Source organism: Exophiala aquamarina, assembly GCF_000709125.1.
Source record: "Exophiala aquamarina CBS 119918 chromosome Unknown aczIA-supercont1.2, whole genome shotgun sequence".
NCBI classification, from domain to species: domain Eukaryota; kingdom Fungi; phylum Ascomycota; class Eurotiomycetes; order Chaetothyriales; family Herpotrichiellaceae; genus Exophiala; species Exophiala aquamarina.
The window spans coordinates 3,775,811-3,795,876 of NW_013550586.1; the positions used below are offsets into that span (position 1 = coordinate 3,775,811).

The following is a 20,066-nucleotide window of genomic DNA, read 5'->3' on the forward strand; positions in this document are numbered from 1 at the left end:
TGATAAGGCTTTTTGGCTGAAGGAGGTGGCCGGACTTTCTTCTGCCAGACTCTACGTGGGCGTTAGGCATGGCCCGAGCTGGTGATGCAGGAACAGACAGGTGTGACCTTCGCATTGGACTGCCTTCCCCCATCTACGCTCTTGTCTTGCCGCGACAGCCGGATGCTTCTGCAGAAGATCCGCAAAATGTACCCCATGCCTCAAAACCACACATTAGGGCTTTCAGAACAGCCTAGCCGGATTTCAGCCAGCTATCCTGCTAATGCAAGGCTTCTTCTGCGATGCAGGTACTCCGTACACGTACGAAGATACGTAGCGTCCTTGGTCTATGGCTTTTGGAGGTGAGATATCTGTAATGTGTGGGTCTGAGTCTACTCGTAGGTTCGTCCATGCTTGACTGGAGTCGATGAAATTGGAGCTGCTATTGGAGAAATGTATTTTGAGGAATTCCATCTTCTGATCTCCCTCTGGACAGCCCAGTCGAGACTGGTTCTAGCGGAGAAAGAGACGAATGCCGTCAAGGTCTCTAAGCCGTCCACTCCGTTCAGAGTGGAGTTCTATCCTAGTATTTGATCTGAGTGTAGAATCCTTCCCATGAGGTCTCAGAAACCAGGTGTAGCACACGGTCTGTGAATTCTGATTTGCTGCGGATGATCATGGAGACATGCGGCCCGATGTAAGGGGCAGTGTCACAGTGATCAACTAGCCTGTAGTTCAGTCCTCGCTATAAGGTCTCCTTTTTCTCCACCTTGGTCGACACCGTTGAATTTGAGGTGACTTCCACGGGACGATCATCGTCGGCACCGGACAGGCCTGGCAGGCTCCAACGCACATTCTCATAAACTAGGAAGGTAACACAAGTGCTCGGTACGACGCGGAGAAGATTGGGAAACAGTCCTTTGTAGTACCCGACGATTCCTTCGTTTCGCCAAATCATTCGAGTCAGGTTGATTACGCCCGGCCCTCGCCTATGGACTGCAGCACTTGGGTTGTATGTCTGTAACCTGGCACGAACCAACTGGTGAGGGTACGTGATCAGACCTGCAAAAATCTTAGACATGGAGGATGTGATGAGAGTATCTGTATTGGAAAGCTGGCCATCCTTCTTTGTTGCTCGACGCCATAGCTTGAGCTTTTCGTAGGCCATAAAGTACAGCGAACCGTGGCTGACCCCAATAAGAGTGGGTGTCAACCCATGGAACAAGCCGCGTGTTCCTTCCATCTTGTATATCGAGCGGAGACCAGAGACCATCCCGGTGTACGCACCTACCTGGGTGGCGGAGGTTGTGAGCATTCGAGTCTTGATCACCCAGATTGGATTGGTGAAGATAGCAGACAAGATCCCCGAGAGAGACGATGCACAGAGGTAGTCAAATGCAGTCAACTGTCGGCCAAGCTCATAATTCCGTACATTCCTGATCAAATCTTGTGCCTGACGATACCACAGGAAGTACAAGCCCCAGCCAGCAGAATTACCCACCAGGTTGGGGGTTAAACCACGGTATAAGGCAGAGACACGCGTCGGTCCCTCGTTGCGCCATATGTCACGCAAGACAGATCGAGACGAGTTGAGGAGTGGATGGGAAGTGGTGTCAACTATGATGTGATTAGTCTCTACAGGCATACGTCTGATTGATCTATGAGCACCTTGTAGCCTCGTTTTTATGATGTCCAGAGGGTGGACAATCACGGTAGATACAAGGCCAGCTGATAAGCCAGCAACAGCCTCGACTGTCGCTGGAGAAAGGCCATGGGTACTCGGAGTCGTCATGAGCAGGTCAAGGGCCGAGGGGATGCGGAACGGAGTAGCGACTGTAGGTTGAGGCACCAAGATCGAGTATCATATCGGAAATCTAGGGTAGAACTAAGGAGACATGTTTCAATGCGTTTGGAGAGCCACCTCGACAATTGCCAGAAGCTTATATCTTGGGATTGGGAGAGGTCCTCGCCCCAGAAGGGATGACGGCAACGATGTCTGGAAATTTCCCTAACGTTCACTGAGATCACGTGAGTTCTTAGGTGCGGAAAGCGGAAAGAACTTCCGAGTAAGTGGTCTGCTTTAACAGGAAGGAGCAGCGCGAGTAAATCCATTGAAGTGGCCTGTGACCTGTGGGAATAAGCCTCTGGGGCGCATAAGAACAACCCTGGCTGGGAAAGTAAAGCGGGAGAAGGGACTTGTCACCGCCTAGCTGGGGACCAATTGTTGGTGCTGAAGGGCCCATAAGGTGTGCGTTTTGTGCGTGTGTGGTGGACACAGGGACCTGCAGCTCAGGCCACTCATTGCCTGTGTTGGGAGCACCAATTTACCTAGTCTACATATGAATACTTTACTGCCCGTTATCGGTCGGCCATCGGATCTCCAACAGCCATTTTCACGCCACTACCGCAGACTCCTCATCTACTAGTATTACTTCAACCGAGAACTTCTTTTGCCATTGCCCTCCTGAACCCATCCCTCGAGGATTCAGTTCACTTTGTTGTGCAATCACACTCTTTTTCATATCAGCTCTTCGCCGAATCCCTTTCGAATCGTGGAAGCGAGTCTCTAGTTACACAGTGGGCAAGCCCCCACACAATCGCCATGGATATCGTTCTCGAAGTTGTTGACACCCTCCTCTTAGACCGTGTCTACTCAACGCTGTTCCCAGCCAGTCCCTCTGAATACATCAGCCAAAAGTTCAATAATGTCACTTCCTCCACGTTTTCAAGCATTCGGGAGGGTGCTAGGGCGTCGCCTCAATACACGTATATTTTCGAGCCCGCTTCCCAAATCATCAACCTCCAACCAACACACTGGGCCTACAGCAGCTCGTTGCCACGCGATAACATATACAGACAAGGTGCCAGCCTTTTTATGATAGTATGGTACGTTTACAGTTCTTGCAGTTCTTGCGCTATGTCGCTTACACGCCTCTAGGATTTTCGGTGCACTCCTATACTTCATCTGCGCCAGCCTTTCCTATGTGTTCATTTTTGACAAGGACACCGTGAACCACCCGAAGTATCTCAAGAATCAAGTCCGTCTAGAAATTGCTCAGGCGATCAGGGCTCTGCCGGGGATGTCGCTTCTAACTGCCGCCTGCATGTTGGCCGAAGTTCGTGGTTACGCAAAACTCTACGACACAACCTCAGAAGCCCCCTTCTCGGCGTACAACTGGATCCAGTTCCCTTTCTTTGTCCTATTTACCGACTTCTTGATTTATTGGATCCATCGCGGTTTACATCACCCTTCGATCTACAAGAACCTTCACAAAGCACACCATAAATGGATCATGCCCACTCCATTTGCATCTCACGCCTTCCATCCCCTTGATGGATTCGCCCAGTCAATCCCATACCATCTGTTCCCATTCCTGTTCCCGCTCCAGAAATTTGCCTACATCGCCCTCTTCGTTTTCATCAACATATGGACAATTTTCATTCACGACGGCGAATATTATGCCAATTCCCCTCTGATCAACGGCGCAGCGTGCCATACTATGCATCATCTCTACTTTAATTTCAATTACGGTCAGTTTACGACGCTATGGGATAGGCTAGGTGGAAGTTACAGAAAGCCAAATGATGAACTGTTTCGACGTGATACCAAAATGGGTAGCAAGGAGTGGCAAAGACAGACCAAGGAGATGGAGAAGATTCAGCAGGAAGTTGAAGGCAAGGACGACCGCCACTATGACAACAAGAAGACCCAGTAATTTACAATGTCTCGGGACGTTGCGACGAGCAAGAAACACACCAAAATTGTCAACATCAACTATGGGACTAGGGCGAACGGAGTTTGGGTAATCATTGTCACTGTCGCTACTCTACGACTGCAATCTCTCGTTAAGCCGTTAAGCCTTTAAAAGAATGTACATAGAAGACCCCTCCTGGGACCCTTTGACAAGCTGCACATGAATCTCATCGCCAGTTTCACGAAGCTGAGAATCACGTGACTGCTATTTGTTCAAATTCCATGCTGGGTAACCATGTTCTTCCACCTAAATATTGTACAGGATAATGAATGGCGGGTACCTGACAGCTAAGTTGAGTGGACTATACACAATTATTCCGTCAATGACAGCCACCCAATCGGCGTCAAACTCGCCGTTACGTGAATGACCAGCGAGATCCCTAAGTTTGCGTTGCATGAGCTGTTTAAAACTCCACCGTTTGCGCTCGAAGCTGCACCACTGCAACGTAGATGGAAATCCGGCTCCGGGAAATCCCTCCCCACGCCCACGCCTTCGCCGCAGGCTGACGACAACCTGCTTGGGCCAACATTGACATCTCCGTGCTTCGTCAACTCCCTCAACCCATATCCTTCGTTGTCGATATAACGCTTCAGGTCCCTTCGTGGAAAATCCGAGGTCTTTTTACGCGTATTATGGGCACACCTAATTGATCTCCAGCACTACAACCGCAAATTCGTGACAATAGATATTTCAGACGCCAATCAATAGCCATGGCGTATCTCCTTTACTCCATCTTCTTTGTCTCCGTCATTGTCGGAACAGGTGGGTAGCTCCTTGCCACGGCGATATTTCCCCTAGCATCTTTCTGTGTATGCCATGCTAACATGCTTCCAATCTCTTCTGTCCCGACAGCCCTCTATTTCACACGGGAGCGCTGGATGCAATACATGCCGGACCGCGTACAAGATGTGGTCTACTCGCGGCTACCGACGTCATTTATGGGAGACGTGGAATCCGGCTTCACATCCAACGACTTCGACTTGTCGAGTAATGTAATGGAAGGTGACTCGCGCTCAGGCCTCGATCCTAAGTCCAAGCGCGAGATTCAACGACTGATGAAGATTCGGGGCATCAACTTTGACGAAGCCCGGCGCGTATACATGGAGCAAGGATTCAAGAAGGCCGGTATTGGAGCAGACGGCGTTCCGAAAGACCCGAAGTTTGTGTCCTTCTCCTGAGAACATCATGAACCTAGTGTGATTCTTTTGGTATGCCCGGGATGAGAAAGATTGGAGCAGGATTTCGCACAAGCGCAGTGTTCTGGAGTTCCTTTGGCCAATATTAATTTTCACTTTTAAATGATCAATGGCTCGGTCTATCAGTGCACATGGGTGCCATGATCTATGTTGTGCGCGGTTTCTATATTTTGTCGCTGTATAGCGACCTCGGCAGAATGCATCTAGCTAAATCACTGGATTGGCCTATGCCGATCCCACCTCTTGAGGTCGAGATCGAGACCTGCGTGAAAGTCCAGAGATTGCCGAAACTAGATATTTCTGCCATCCTGTATTGCCACTAAACAGGTACGAGGCGGAATTTCAATTCCCCTTCTGGATGTCCCCAATGCGGAGCAGCGGTACAATGCTCAGGAATCAAAGACAGGCTACGTGCTTATCCCTGAACTAGGGAAAAGGATTCGGATTTATAGGAAAGCATGCACTGCATGGCAGATAGCAAAACCTCTCGACAACAGCCATACGGACAATTACTGGCGATCCGAACCCCGGATCCACCTTGTCAAATCTTAAGCGAAGACTTCTTACGAGCCTTCTAACTAGACTATGCGGGTGTATACGGCGGTCCTTGCAGCAACAAGGCCCAGTGACCGTTGAGTGTAGACGTCCTACACAAAGAGCACCTTAGAGAGAAAACGCCGCTGTGAGATAGGAAGGTATTAGGGTAAATTAATAGTAAGAATACTTAGAACCTATTTCCAGGAATCAAGAAACGAATTTTCAGTATATATAGAGGACACAGGAACACCATCCCTGGCTAGAAGGACACGTTCCGTGGAGGTCGTCTTGTTAGAGGGACTAAGTTTACTCCCGCATGCAACGCTATACTCAAGAGCAGGTGATGCAGATGATTTGACCTCCTGATCCAAGGATCGCAACTGGTGAGGAGGAGCAGCAAGACAACACCGGGCTGGATTGTACTGAAGGTGTAAGCAAAATTGCGGAACGTGTTACTTCTTCCAGTCCCCATCATCTTCGTTGTTCTCTCGCACACCAACGAAGGGGGTTGTTGACAATGGATCTCGAAAATGAGTTCGACCAATCCAATATGGGGATAATAGAGCAGAGTCCTGACCCTCACGCCATCGGGGAGCGAAGTCCATGGCGGCGATGAAAGCCACTGCAAAAGCTGATTGAATTAAGAGCAAGATTGCCATCAAGGCATTGAAAGAGATCCCGAACTCACCAAGTTCTGCTATTCAACAGGCCACATCTCTACTGTTGACCAGATGAGCAGCCCGGAACCCAAGCCCGGAAATACCTGCAGAGTATGTTGCTGATGAAGCAGCTGAAGAAGACAACTCTGCATGCAATCCTATTCCATCGATGATGACATGGATGAGTCAGGGCTGTCTGAGATTCGGAGAGATGCTGAACAACGCGAAGTCGGTCATGAATCGAAAGAGATTAGCCAAAAAAGAAAACAAAACGAAAAAACCTTTTATATCGCCAAACGCCTTGAGCTGGACCAGGCTTTAGATGCAGACAAGAGAGATCAGAGATTTTAGAGATCGAAGGCTTCGAAGATCGCGACTGCAGACTCTCCTTCCCGAACACAGGCCGAATGGGACTATCCTGGCAGGAAATCATAACGGCGAGGATATGGATGAAAAGACTGGCATCACATTGGTTATAAGCGAGTCACCTCAGAGATCAGACGTGAAAGTGCCGCTATCCCGACTGATACGTCGGAGTGGGTATTGGGATGCGAGCCACCGTCGATGACAACGAGGTGCTGAAGAAGAGAACCTGAATGTGCAGTTTGAGACGATCTCATGGAATGTGGATGATCCCAGGGAAAAGGTGGTTTTGGATGCACTTTTGCTCCCTGCTGGGATCGCAAATCAACTTTATTATCGCACGAATGAACCTTAAGACCGTTGAGGTAACATCCAGCGTCTCCGCAAGCAATAAATCACTAGACGCATAGAAAGTCGCCTTCACACTGGTCTCTAAAGAAGGATGAGGAAGTCGTTGTCAATCGTACGTGGGTCCGAAGCCTTACGAGTACGTCCCAAGTGACGCCAAGCCTCCTGCAGGTTCGCGTCAGGTCACGATTCACGACCCCAAGGTCGTCGATCTCCAGCACAGCCAACGCGCGATCCGGAAAACTGCACCCTCAGGAGTTGCATTTTCTTCTCAATCACATTCCTCTTTATCAGCAACCACACTGACTCCGACGGATTGGTGTAAATGGCTGACTACGATCGACGACCACGACGGGGAGGTGGAGGCGGCAGGGGCGGAGGCGGAGGCGGACAATTCAACAATCGCAAAAGAAGATACAGAGGTATGAAACCCTTCCTCAATGATCTATGAGTTGCTTTTCTCATCAGACTAGAGGATGACTATGACGACCGAAGACCACAACGCCGCCGATACGAGGAGCCACTGGCTGTTTCACTGCGCAAGCAGGTTCTGTCAATTGCCGAGAACGTATGTCAACTGCGCACCCTTCACACTCATTTCGCTGCTAATTATTCTGTAGCCGATTCGACGAGCTGAGGATGATGTTGTGTCAATCGCGAAAATCCTTGCAGAGAATTACTTTGACCACGACCTTATCTCCGGCTTCCTGGAGCTGGTTGTGCACCTGTAAGATCCATATGCTTGCGAATAATCGGCCGCAGAAAACTAACTTTCTCCTAGGCCACAAGAACAGCCACTCAAGACTCCGTTCATAGCTGCCATCGTCCTCCATGCGAACGCCTTGAAACCTGAGCTGATCACCGACGTGCTCGCACAAATTGGAAAAGGACTACAAAAGCAATTGGATCGCGGCGCCTGGAGAGAGGTCAAGCTATACCTACGATTTTTGGCCTGTCTACAAGGCATCTTTGAAGATGATGGTCTCTTCCGACTGCTGGAAGAATTGTTTTCCCGCGCGGCAGACCTCCAGATGAAGTCCTCCGAGGATGTGCGTGTTCTGCTCCCCCGGTTTTGAATCTTTACTGACATCTGAACCAGTCCTTGGGCTTGGAGCTCGTCAAGCTCATTCTCATGACTATCCCTTATGCAATGGCATCTTCTGCTACAGGTTTCGATGGTCAAGCAAATAGTCTCCTGGAGAAGACCGACATCATCGCATCAACGGGACACCCTCTTGAAACTCTCGTTGACCCGTTCCCATCCCCCGAGGTTGGAGCACCGCCCAGTTCGGAAAGTGCACTTGCGCTTCTTCAGAAACATATGCAGGAAGAGGCGAAGAACTCGTGGGAGCTAGCATGCCTACCACGCCCCTGGAAGGGAGGTCGGTCCGCGGAAGCCGAAGAGTTATTGGCACAAGCACAAAAACATGCCTTTCCTCAGGTCGTCGTACCGGAGACCGTACTGACTGGGCCCCGCTCGATCTTCCCTGAGATCTACTTGTCTGTCTACGGTGAGCAAGAGATTGAAACAGTTCCTTCAGCCTCAGACTCTTCAGCCCTCCTTATTCGCGATGCGTTATCCGACACCATCAATGTCCTCGACTTCAACCGAAATATTGCTGCAAAGTTCCTCATCGATGTGGATTGTTATTTCGCGCCAGATACCTTTGTTAAGAGGGCTACCGCATTCGATAAATTACGTGATGTTGCAGGCGACAAGGCAACCTGGAAACCCGAGGACGTTATCGTGGACGCCACTTTTGGACAACTTCTCCAACTGCCAGCTCCTGAGCACAAATTGGTATACTATCACTCAGTGTTAACCGAGGCTTGCAGGCTGGCCCCTGCAGCAGTTGCACCTAGTCTGGGAAGAGCAATCCGATACCTGTACCGTAACGTGGACAGGATAGATCTTGAGCTCTCCCAGCGTTTTCTGGATTGGTTTGCTCATCATCTAAGCAACTTTGGCTTCACATGGAAATGGACTGAATGGTATGGTTTCTCCTGCTAGGCATAGGACGCTGGACTAACATTCTGCAGGGTCGGCGATGTCGATCTACCAAATGTCCATCCAAAGAAGGCCTTCATCATTGACGCCTTGGACAAGGAGATCCGGCTTAGCTTCTCGAAGCGCATCAAGGGCACCTTGCCAGAGCCTTACCAAGCCCTGATCTCTGATGAAAAGGAGAAAGACTCGCCTGACTTCAAGTACAACGATGATGCCACACCGTTTGCAGCACACGGCAGAGAAATCGCTCAACTTATTCGCAAGAAAGCAGCAAGTGAGGATTTTGCACCTTTTCTAGAGTCAATTGAGCAAGAAGCGTCAGCAGCAGGCTTGGCAGATCCCGTACTTGCCTCCACAGACGCCCTTGTCACCTCAATTTGTTGGGTCGGTTCAAAGTCAATGTCCCACGTCCTCGCCTGTATCGAGCGCAGCAAAGACCGTCTACTGGAAACCGGCAATGCTTCCCCGACTGCCCGGAAGCAGATAATCACATCTGTAATGGAATACTGGAAATTCCAGCAAGGCATCGGTGGCGTGATCGTGGACAAACTACTCAACTATCAGATCTTGACGCCAGCCAGTGTTGTCGAATGGGCGTTGATCGATCATGTTGAGCGGGGCACGGTACTCGCCAGCACATGGGCCTACGAGCTCGTCGACAACACAACCAGGAAAGTTGCAAATCGGGTGAAAAGCCTTGTAGACGCCATCAGACAACCTGGTCTTGACGATGAGCAGAAGACGCAACTCCAACATGCATTGAGCCAGGAGCAGGAGGGCACGAAGGGACTGTTCGCCATCATCGAGGACGCAGTCGTCAGCATTCGGGACGGAAATCAGGATCAGATGATGGAAAGCAGCGATTCTCTGCGCGAGGAAGAAGAAGCCCTGCTCAAGTCGTGGGGCGGCAAATGGGCGAGAGTTTTTCAGCGCAGGTTCGCCGTGGACGAGAGCTGGGTCAGAGAGGAGTTGGCCAAACCCATCCCGGTTGTCGAAGCACCTCCACCGACAGTCGTTGCAGACGATCCTACGAATGAAGCTCCATCTGCGACGAATGGCGCCGGGGAAAATGGCACGGCAATGGTGGAGGATGATGGAATTGAGTAGAGGGCATCTTATCTCACTTTCGGTATTGGCTGGGCCGCCAACCTGACCTCCCTGTGTAGCAAAATTTCAAGCAATTTCCCCCTTTAATTACTGGTTATGTCATAGACATTTCATGTACATATCTACCTATAACGACCTCGAGTATCATGCGTCCATCTTATTTGTTGACGAACGGCATGGGTACACCCCCCAGGTGCCTTAGTAGATCTCTCCGTAAGAAAATCACGTGGTTAGAGATTGAGCTAGGTTGATGTACATCTACAAGAGGCTTGGCATTACGCTTGGATCACGAGGTTTACATACACGACTGAAGCTCACTTTGGCTTTCAGCCGTTCTAGTAGCACGCCAGCTCGACAAGTCTTTGAGCGGACGAGTCAAGTGTGTACGAAACAGAAAACACGCACTGAATGGCTGATGTTAAAGAAGAAAGGCTCTGGTCAATGTAGACCGTAGAGCTTCTGTGATCCAAATTGTCTAGAGGCGTGTGGCCCTTGACAAGGGGGTTGGACGCCGCCATGTAAGCACGTTCACATGCTGTCTGTTGCATATTGTGAGCAAAGGTCAGTGGCCAGCATTGTCTGTGCCCCAGTTCAATTTCTTCCCACCTCCATCATAGCTGTAAACACGCTGACCCGTTGACCAGAGTACAAAATTCCTACCAGACCTTAGTCGGTCAATTTTCGTAGACGCTCGGCTCAGTGCCCGTTATGCAGGTGCCCCACATCTCCCAATTCCTCGTGGCGTTCACAATCAAAGCCTATGCTTTTCAGGACTCGTGCCCTCCTCAATGCTTAAAATATCCATCTAGACACAGTGACTCAGTGCAAGCCTTGAAAGTATCGGGCGCGATTTGCGTTCGATGCTAGCGAACATGGAGGCGGTGACGGACATATCAACGGTCAAAAACCCTCTCGGCGTAATTTCGTTATAGCATTTGAGGCTGTCTTGAATCAATCAAGTCGTGCCATCATCTCCTCTTTAGATAGTGGGTGGAAATTGTCTATATCAAGACCTTTCGAAGCGAGAGTTGTTCGTGCGTGAGCTGGGACGAGTTGTGTGTTGAGGTGTGGTGCGATAGAGAGTTCTATTCATCGGATTAGTAAGACGCTAGATGCAGAAAAGACGAACTGGAATAGTACTGACCATGTCGAGAAAAGTCGAAGAGAGGAGGGAGGTCGCGGGAGGAGCCACTGGCATGACGAGAATCGGGAAGACGAGTATTGGGATCTCTCAATTCATCAAAGAAAGGCTGACACATTGCATCAATGGCAGAGAGTCGCTGGGTTGGTGTGTACTCCAATAGGGCAGAGATTAGATCAATCGCGTCAGGAGAAGCCTTACGGAAGACTTTGTTGAATGGATGAGGCTTGATTTGAGGAAATTTGTGCTCCATATAGTTTGGATTCATCGTTCGGATCTGGTCCCGGGTTGGAGTACCAAGAACTTTGATGATCTCGACGAGTTGGTCGATACCCGACTCACCGGGGAAGAGTGGTTGACCCAGCATCAACTCTGCCATAACACAGCCGGTCGACCAGACATCTAATTCGATTAGGACCGGGTCATGTCAGGAGACTCAAACTCTTACCTATCTTGGTAGTGTAATTCGTGGCACCAAAAATCAATTCGGGAGCGCGGTAGTAGCGAGAGCAAATGTAGGACACGTTGGGCTCATTCTCAACCAGAATTTTTGCACTTCCAAAATCACAGAGTTTCAAGACTCCAGTTGTGGGGTCAAGGAGAAGATTTTGAGGTTTGATATCTCGATGGCAGATGCCTTGGGAGTGGATGTAGGCTAGTGATCTGAAGAGTTGGTAGATGTAGAGCTTGACTTCCAAGATGGGCATTGTGGTCTTCATCTTGTTGAAGTAACGCGAGGCTCGGTAGACAGTCTCAGGGACGTACTCGAGGACCAGGTTGAGATAGACCTCGTCTTTCTGTTTTGAAGTGTAATTAGCCCATGATTGACCTGCGGATGAGAGATCGGAATGGTTCATACTCGTTCACCATTAGAGTAGTAGAATGCTTTCAACTCAACGATGTTGGGATGCCGAACAATCCGCATTATCTGCAACTCACGATTCTGCTCCCAGTCAGTTTGAACTTACACGCGATGTCAGGTGAAGTGGGTGCAGCAACAACATGGCTTACCTTGAATCGTTTGTCCTGAAGCACCCGCTTGATGGCAGCATCCTCTCCGCTTGGAGACAGCTTCGTCTGGAAAACGACACCGAAAGAGCCATTTCCGACGATTTTGCATTGAGTGTATTGCATTTCTCGTGTCTCGCCGGTGAGTCCATCCTGTACTTTTTCTCGTACAACTTCTGCAAGGATATGTCAGCGCACGTGCTCGAATGGCCAGGGCTGGGGGTTTGGGGGATGGTAGGTGGATTGAAGAGAACCTACCGCCCATGCGCAAGCCTGAGAAGACTCCTCCAGGCCTGTTTTGCGACATTGTCGAGTGCTAAGGGATTGTGGAATCCACTTTGGCGACTAGGGTTTGAGGCAACAAGACAGTAAGGAGGCTGTCGAGAAGGGCGGAAGAAAGGGAGGTGGAGGGAGGTGTGGTGATGAAGGCGAGGACAAGATTTGAGGAGAGCTGAGGACTAGAGAGAATCGCGATGACAACGATGTCTGGGACGTGGACGTCGAGACTCGAGATGGGATAGAGGTTTGGGCAGGTATGCAAGATGAGGGTGCGGGAGCAGGTGAGGGTTGGCGGAAGAAACGCTAATTTCCCCACTTTGCGTAGGTGAGGCTTTCGAAATGAGGTGTGGGAACTTGTGCAGCGATGATGGAACCGGGGTGTGTGGATGGCACTGGAGCACTGGAGGGCGGCACTGCAGGCGAACAGAGTCTCTCAATTTGAGGCAATGGAGGCGGTGGAGCAGTGGTGAACCAGGTAAGGATGCGGAATTGTGAAGTGAGTGAATTAGGTCGTACTGTAGGGGCAGTAGGTGTTAAGGCAGTTAAGTAAGTCAGCTAGGTGAGGTAGAGGCGAGAGAGAAGGAGAGAGAGCGACAGGTGCAAGATGAGTTGTTGGGTTTTTTTCGCTTGTGAGAGACGACAACAAGAATAGCAGGTTTATGGTTTGGGCCAGTTGTAGTAGGAGGAACAATAGAGGGGGAAAGTGCAGTAACGACCTAGTTAACTAGTAATTACAAGTGAAGTCCAGCACAGGATCACGTAGCGTCGGTGGCAGTGGCAGTGGTAGACACAGTCAAGGCAGAGCGCAGGCAAGACAGGCGGCGGGAGAGGCTAAGAGCATTAAGAATAAAAAGAGGTCGGGGCTTAGGGTCTTTGGGGCCTCTTGGGCCTCTCGGGGGCGTTTGGGCGGCAGGCTCTGGTCTGTGGTCTTGGTCTTCTGGATCAGGCTCTACTCTACCTTCCGCTGGCTTCGTACGCTTGTATTGTTGGGTTGTGTCAGGGTCTACTTATCAAGAAGTAAGTCTCCGAGTTTGTGTAGTTGCTCAGACTCCGACTCCGACTCACTCAGACGCAGGTCAGGTTCATGTTCAATGAAGTGCGACAGTCAATAGACAAGAGGCAGCCCGGGCCCGGGCATGTCAAACGCACGCGCTGCTAAGCTGCTAAGCTGAGCGGGCCACCAGTGCCACTGACCAGCACCGCTTAACTACCAACTACTACCAACTACTAGTAGCTAATAATAATGCCTAACTAAGAGACACTTTCGCCCCCAGAACTCACGCAGTCTTTGACTTAGGAGGGGTTCTATTCAATCAATCTCGGGATGGGTATGGATCGATCCTGGCACCGCATATATGATCAATACATCATATAAATTCAGACTGTCAAGCTGTACGCATACATCAACTCCCAACACTCACCTTCACACTCCAACAAAAGGCTCTCTCGGCCTAATCTGTATGCACATCATGCAGCTTGGTCAGGCTTCTTTGTAGACAGCTTGGTGGGTGTTCCTGTTCAGCGTGACTGACTGGTTGGGCGGGCGGCGAGTGAGCAATCTCGAGACGAATTTCAAGGTTTAGCAGACGGGGGGGGACCAGGCAGGAGTGTCAACGGGCGAGTCAGAATGCGTAGGATGAGGGTGGGAATTCAGAAGGAGCACCAGAGCATCAACAGACGAGACACTGGAGTTGAGAAAGTGTGCAATGGCGCTCGCTTTGGCTGACGCGAAAAGTCGTTGCAGGTCAGATGATGTCCATGAAAAGGGCTGATGATGCTGGTGCTTGTCTCCATTGTTTTTATTTCCACTCCCACTGGCGCGGTGGCTCTACGAGGGACCCAGGGGACCCAGCTCGTTACCGAGTAGGGGCGGTAGGGGCTGTAGGGGCAGTACTCGTATGTACGGAGTACGGAGTACATGTACCTGCGCTGTCTCCGGTGTCCCCTACTCTCCTCCCTTCTCCCTCACCGTGAGCATCCCCCTTCCCCTCTCCACTCCCCTGTATCCCTCACACCCCAAGGCAAAGGCGGGCAAAGCGTGACCATGACGCTTGAACTCCTCGTAGTGGAACCGGCTCCAACATACTGCCACCTTCATCCCTTCAACTGGGAACTTGACGATCCATTCGTTGTTTAGCGGACGCTTCTTTAGACTAGGCCGAAATTGAATGGCTGTCCATCGACATATTACGACGAGGTATCCACCTGCCCGCCTTCAACTGACGTTTGGGCTATGACAAACGCCCCCTCCCTGCCGTCTCTCCTTGCTTGTATTATTGTCTCCTCCATCATTTCCGAGTCAAGATTCCAAGAGCAAGGTCAGGATCTTGTCGAAGGTACCGCAAGTCGTATGGTGAGATCTCTCGCAGATCTACGCAATCCACATACTCGTCAGGCAGTCAACCGTACTACTTGTCAACCCAAATCTCGCTGCGCGCATTTCCCACCTTTCCACGTGCTGCCGAAAAGCCTTTCTGGGGCACGGTCTACAGGTGCCACTTGACAACAACCAATTGCAATGCCACGGATTGGTATTTGCGCACAGTCCTTCACAATGAAACCCTGGCCCAGCCATGCTCCTGTTGCTGGACCTGCCCGACCCTTCCACTGTGTCATCAATTCGAATTCCTACAATCAACTATGTATACAGTGCCGGTGGTGACAGAGTACTCCGTCCGAGGGCCTGGTTGTGATCACGATCATGGATGGGTCTTGCTGCCGTGCTCTCCAAGCACTCTGTGAAGCGACCCACCACCCCTCTCGTCTGGCCAAGGGCCCCCTTGGACAGTTGGCATCATCAAAAAACCTCACAGGCATGGCACGGGCATGCCAGACCAGACTAGCAATTGCAGACGAACATGGGTAGGAGGCTGTAGCGGGTCGTTAGACGAGAAGTCCCAGTTTGACAGGGATCATCGCAACGTCATACGAGCCACCCTCCTGAAGCTTTTCCGCTCCTAGTCCTTGGATCCTCCCATGAACCAAACAGCCGACTGGCCTCGCGAGGTTGAAACGAAGTCTCCGTTGTACTTCTCCATAGTCCCAAAACTTAAAAAGGACGGTTAGTACAAGCCATGGTGGCCGTCGAACGAGTAGTCACGGGCGCCAGTGTAGTATGAATGGTAATTATCTCTGCATAACTGGTCCCCCTGGCGCCCTGGTTTGCATGAGAATGCGCAGGAATAATAAGCCGCAATTCCAGCCGCCCCTAGTATTTTCTTCCTTGAAATCTAGTCTTCATATGCAGGGCGGCCACCCAGGAACATGTCATAGATGACATCCGATGAAATCGATCTCTTGAGCTGCAGAACTCGGCATCACCATGTCGTACAAGATACGGGACATCAACTTAGCTGCTACAACAAATAATCGTCACACATCTTCAGATATAAGGACTGGTACGATTTGTTGTGATTGTCAACACCTTGAAATCCTGGACGGATAGAAGCAACCGTGGTCCCAGCCAGGAACCCTTGTGGCTCGCAAGCACCGCCATCAAGTCAAGAAACCGTTTGCCCGAAAACAGACAACTGCGGAGGCAAAACATGTTGCACACATGATTCCAATGATGTCGATCCTTGATCCACCTTGAGCCGCCGAAACATTCATCAGGCAGGCAAGTCGATCACCGTCAGCCATTATGCGCCGTGCCTGTTATAAATTTAGGAGATCGACCGAGATATGGCAGACTGACGGGTGGCTGATCATGAGCCTACTTCTCACACGTGTTTCAAGCCTAGATTTCACGTACTCTCTCCATCACCCCATCATTAACATTAACAACTTAGATACATGTGCCCAAGACGAGTGGTAGACTGCTGCTGCTGCAGCTACAGCTGTAGGCTCTGATGACGAATTGACCTTCTTCGGAGCGCGGCTTGCAAATCGATTTTTTTCCCGCCCGTGCCCAGTTCTATGCAGACACCTACTGATATAACTTACCTGATGTAACCTAGATCCGTAGAAAAGGACTGTACTTGGTACTAAACTGAATCCTTTTCACCCAAAGTCGCCCAGAGTCTCGCCTCGCCTCAGGTTTGACGCACCTGCAGATATCCGCGTTCGTTATAGTGGGTCGCAATTAATTGGATCCTCCGTATCCAACTAATGTTCGCCTCGAGGAGGACGCCCCGGTTCCCGGAGACCCGTTCGCAGAAGTCCACCACCACATTTGTTAGGAATGTTCTAAAACGGTCCGACAGTTGGCAATGGCATGAATATAAAAATAAACTGGACCATTTGTCGTCTGCAACAGATAACAAGAAAGTCTCACTACGGAGGCCCTGGTGCTTCTTTTCGACGAGGCTGACATTTCCGAACCCCTAATTGAATGAGTCTTGCAGGAGAGGGTAGAAGAAGGAAATCTACACCAAGAGACTCCCGGTGACCGCCTCTCGGGTTCAGCTTCCAGCGTAGCAATTTTTCTGGCCCAACAAAACCTCATGCGGCGCTCCCCAAAGGGCTGCATAGGGACCACCAGCACGGCTCTTCTTCGCCTTTTCCTGCATTCCCCCCCGGCCCAGCGCCCTGCAGACTGTCCGCACAGGGAGAAGAAGCAAATGCGTCGAATTTCAACAAATTCAGATGGAAAGTGACTCAACAACGCGGGCACGATCGCTTTTCTGCATGTGAAAACAAAACACGCCAGGCCAACATACATACAGCACAGTACGAGTAGACAGGGACGCGAGCACCTAGTCATCTTCCTGCCCCTGCTGACTTTCTCATGACTCCATACCATGCAATGCAAGACCACGAATCTGGACAGGCGAAGATCCACCAGGCCCTCCATAAATGAGAGCATTCGGAATAGATCAAGGCATGAGGCTGGCGCCTGGTTGCACGCGCAACGCGGGCCGCCCATCCCATCAATGGCCCCATCCCGCCCCTGCAACCACCTCTGCTCACCCCCTGCACTAAATTGTAACTACAACGTGCTCGAGCTGGCTTCTTTGTTGAAAGGTACGAGGGATCTTCTACACCATCTACAAGGCACTAAGTCGCTCGAGAGCCAAATCGTGCGAGGCGCTGCCGTGTCGTTGAACTCGTGTCCCCCGTTTCATGTATGTAACCGTGCGCCGGCTCGTCTCTTCGTTGCTCGCCCAGGTCGATTCATGACGTCAAGTTGACCCTGGCGCCTGGTCTTGCTTGACACCTGGACGATGAAGACACATCGTGGTGTCGTGTTAGAAAAGGCCCAGCCATTGGACGGAGGAGAAGTACAAAGCGATGACCTTAACGAGGCAAGGTACAGATCCGCAGAAAATATGTGTTGATACAGGCCTTCTATTATGCAGTATGTTTGTGAGATTTCGTGCCGAATTCTCGCGCTGTGGTACCTCGTACGTTTCGCGCCAACCAGAGTTCGTCATAGGATGTACAAAAAGTGTCCAGGCATCAGCCCTATTCTATTCATCCCCCTTTACAGGTATGCTTGTTTGTGCTCACAACATCACGGAACTCAAACGCCTGTAAAAAGAAGCGATGGATGACTTTCTTTTCCTCACTACACTTACCCAACTCTCCCCCCAGTGTTGCGCATGCTCGGGAGTGAAGAGGTAATAAAACAACGGTGGAATTTTAAAGGGAGAGTTTTCTTTCTCCGAGCAGCCGTCAGGTCGGAGTAGTTCCGATCAATCTCGAGCGATGTTGCTGAACAGCTTAGATTGGCGGTGGTAGTGCGTTTTGATCGGCTCGCTCAGCAATCTCCTGCAATTCCTCCGGTGCTCCTTCCAGCGAGACGGCGAGACCAAGCTTGTGGGTATTCTAGCAAAGGGGTTAGCAATGAGGGGCAAGCCGCGATGAATATTGCTCACCTTCCACTGATCAATCTCAGCCGCAAAGGTCAAGGTAACGGGTGGTGCCACCCGCTTCTCCAGGACGACGCCACACTTGCCAGCACTGTCAATCTGCGCCCGGTATACTGAGGTAGCGAAGCTGTATTTGACACCAACAGTTGTTGTTCCTTCTCGTCTCATACCACCGAACATTCCACCACCCATGCCTGGTGCAAATTGGAGCTGACAATCGACACCAGCCTCCACCTTATCCGTCAAACGTCTCCAGTATGACGCTCCCAGCGAGCCTTGAGCTAGGTATTGTGCACTTGCGATCCAATCTGTTCCTCTATATCTAGCACAATAAGACATCGCTGTCTCCGGCTTGGAGTTTAGTGCGGCGCGCTGCCACACTCCCTCCAAACCAATAGCCAATTTCGGGGTCAAGCTCTGTAGGTAGCTGCCAATGACAATGCCGGTAAGGCCGCCCTCGAGGATTGAAGGACTGATCGCTTTGACGGAGGCGGAGAAATCATCGCCGGTATACTCGTTGTCAATTTGGACCATAGCTTGTGCTTGCCTTGGATCAATTGCAGTCTGTGTCTTTGTCACAAATTTGGGTGACCATCTCCAATTTCCCCACGCGGTCAATGATTTATCGCTCGAGTAGGCAGCTTGCAAGAAAACCTGATTCAAGCATTAGCGTAAAAAATGTCCAGAGACTGAACATTAGGGGCATACATTAGAATTTCCATAGAGCGCCATCAATTGCCAAGGTGGTAGAGCCTGGGAGCCCATGGCAAAGCCATGTTGTAACCGGAAAAGAGGTGCAACGCTGAAGATTTTCTGAAGGTCGCACCGCAGGCCAGAGAACATGAAATTAGAAAGAAGGACATCCTTTTGCACTTCGCGCGCGATATTATCGACAGTCCCTGGATTCTCCAGACCTAACAGCTTCCGCTTTTCCGAGAGATTGGAAAAGGTGTCATTGATAGCTGCGGCGAGGACATTGTCCGTTAAGAAGGACAGCGGAGATGATGATTTCTCCTCGAGGACCACTGCCATGGTTAAGAAAGTTTTATGGAGAATCCGCGCGAACCTGCGATCAGCTCAGCCGAAAGAAGCAGGCTTTGAAAGCCCGGAACTGGAAAGGAGAAGAAGGGAAGGGAAGATGATGAGCAAGCGTGCTCTTGTGACAGATGATTGTTGGCGGTTTGGAGCTTCACTTTTCCTGCCGCAGGAGGAAATCTACAGATCTCATTTGGGCGGCCAAGCACTAGCCGTTCATGGACGTTTGGTCATGGCCGCTTTTGTCTGGGCGACCCTTCTTCTCAGGCCACTCACTAGCATCAATCGAGAAGGTAAACACCAATGGTTGATTCACATGGTCCCTGTGTGCAGGACAGGCTCGACGATATCAGCTACATGAATTGGACATGATACAGGATTCATGCTCCCGAAGTCATGGCCAGGGCGAGGTCTTCGTCAGAGGCTCAAGGTTCAAGCCAAGAACTGGAAGAAACTAAAAGCGGCCCGTTCTTTTACCTCGGACATGTATCAAGACCCAGGCTTCCGACCCTCGCTTCTTATCGCACGGTTCGTGAGCTCAGAAACTCGTGAGTCGTCACACAACGCAATTCGCATTGTCTCGAGGCATCCTCCCCTTGGAATAAAGATTGTATGATAGAGTAGAAGCTAGATCTGCATCTCAAGCAGACCTCGCTTCCCTATCTGCTGCTGTCAGTACCAGGACCAAATACCCGTGTTGTGTGTTCCCAACGTTTCCTTTCACCCGTGGAAATATTAAGCAGTCCTCATTGCAATGAGCTGCTGTTGAGCGTCGATAGCACACAACTTTCTCTTCTCAAAATCCTTTCGATTCTCACCAGTCCAATATCAGGTAACCTGT

At 50.6% G+C, this 20,066-nt stretch overlaps 6 protein-coding genes across 6 annotated transcripts; 3 read left to right on the forward strand and 3 right to left on the reverse strand.

Moving 5' to 3' along the window:
* Positions 1-724: 724 nt before the first annotated feature.
* A1O9_03169 (uncharacterized protein) lies at positions 725-1,771 on the reverse strand (the record flags this gene model as incomplete). Its single annotated transcript, XM_013408737.1, has 2 exons — positions 725-1,596; positions 1,648-1,771. 2 exons carry the CDS (start codon positions 1,769-1,771, stop codon positions 725-727), a joined length of 996 nt encoding a protein of 331 aa, XP_013264191.1.
* An 810-nt stretch (positions 1,772-2,581) lies between these two features.
* A1O9_03170 (uncharacterized protein) lies at positions 2,582-3,695 on the forward strand (the record flags this gene model as incomplete). The annotated part of the gene is made up of 2 exons (XM_013408738.1): positions 2,582-2,865; positions 2,918-3,695. 2 exons carry the CDS (start codon positions 2,582-2,584, stop codon positions 3,693-3,695), a joined length of 1,062 nt encoding a protein of 353 aa, XP_013264192.1.
* A 749-nt stretch (positions 3,696-4,444) lies between these two features.
* Positions 4,445-4,912, forward strand: A1O9_03171 (uncharacterized protein; the record flags this gene model as incomplete). The annotated part of the gene is made up of 2 exons (XM_013408739.1): positions 4,445-4,496; positions 4,587-4,912. The coding sequence occupies 2 exons, from the start codon at positions 4,445-4,447 to the stop codon at positions 4,910-4,912; spliced, it is 378 nt and encodes a 125-aa protein (XP_013264193.1).
* A 2,250-nt stretch (positions 4,913-7,162) lies between these two features.
* Positions 7,163-9,952, forward strand: A1O9_03172 (uncharacterized protein; the record flags this gene model as incomplete). The annotated part of the gene is made up of 6 exons (XM_013408740.1): positions 7,163-7,259; positions 7,311-7,405; positions 7,458-7,564; positions 7,619-7,886; positions 7,937-8,829; positions 8,878-9,952. 6 exons carry the CDS (start codon positions 7,163-7,165, stop codon positions 9,950-9,952), a joined length of 2,535 nt encoding a protein of 844 aa, XP_013264194.1.
* A 951-nt stretch (positions 9,953-10,903) lies between these two features.
* Positions 10,904-12,408, reverse strand: A1O9_03173 (CMGC/GSK protein kinase; the record flags this gene model as incomplete). Its single annotated transcript, XM_013408741.1, has 6 exons — positions 10,904-11,037; positions 11,097-11,495; positions 11,542-11,890; positions 11,953-12,036; positions 12,105-12,277; positions 12,360-12,408. The coding sequence occupies 6 exons, from the start codon at positions 12,406-12,408 to the stop codon at positions 10,904-10,906; spliced, it is 1,188 nt and encodes a 395-aa protein (XP_013264195.1).
* A 5,633-nt stretch (positions 12,409-18,041) lies between these two features.
* On the reverse strand, positions 18,042-19,222 carry A1O9_03174 (mitochondrial import receptor subunit TOM40; the record flags this gene model as incomplete). Its single annotated transcript, XM_013408742.1, has 3 exons — positions 18,042-18,146; positions 18,197-18,844; positions 18,899-19,222. 3 exons carry the CDS (start codon positions 19,220-19,222, stop codon positions 18,042-18,044), a joined length of 1,077 nt encoding a protein of 358 aa, XP_013264196.1.
* Positions 19,223-20,066: the final 844 nt, after the last annotated feature.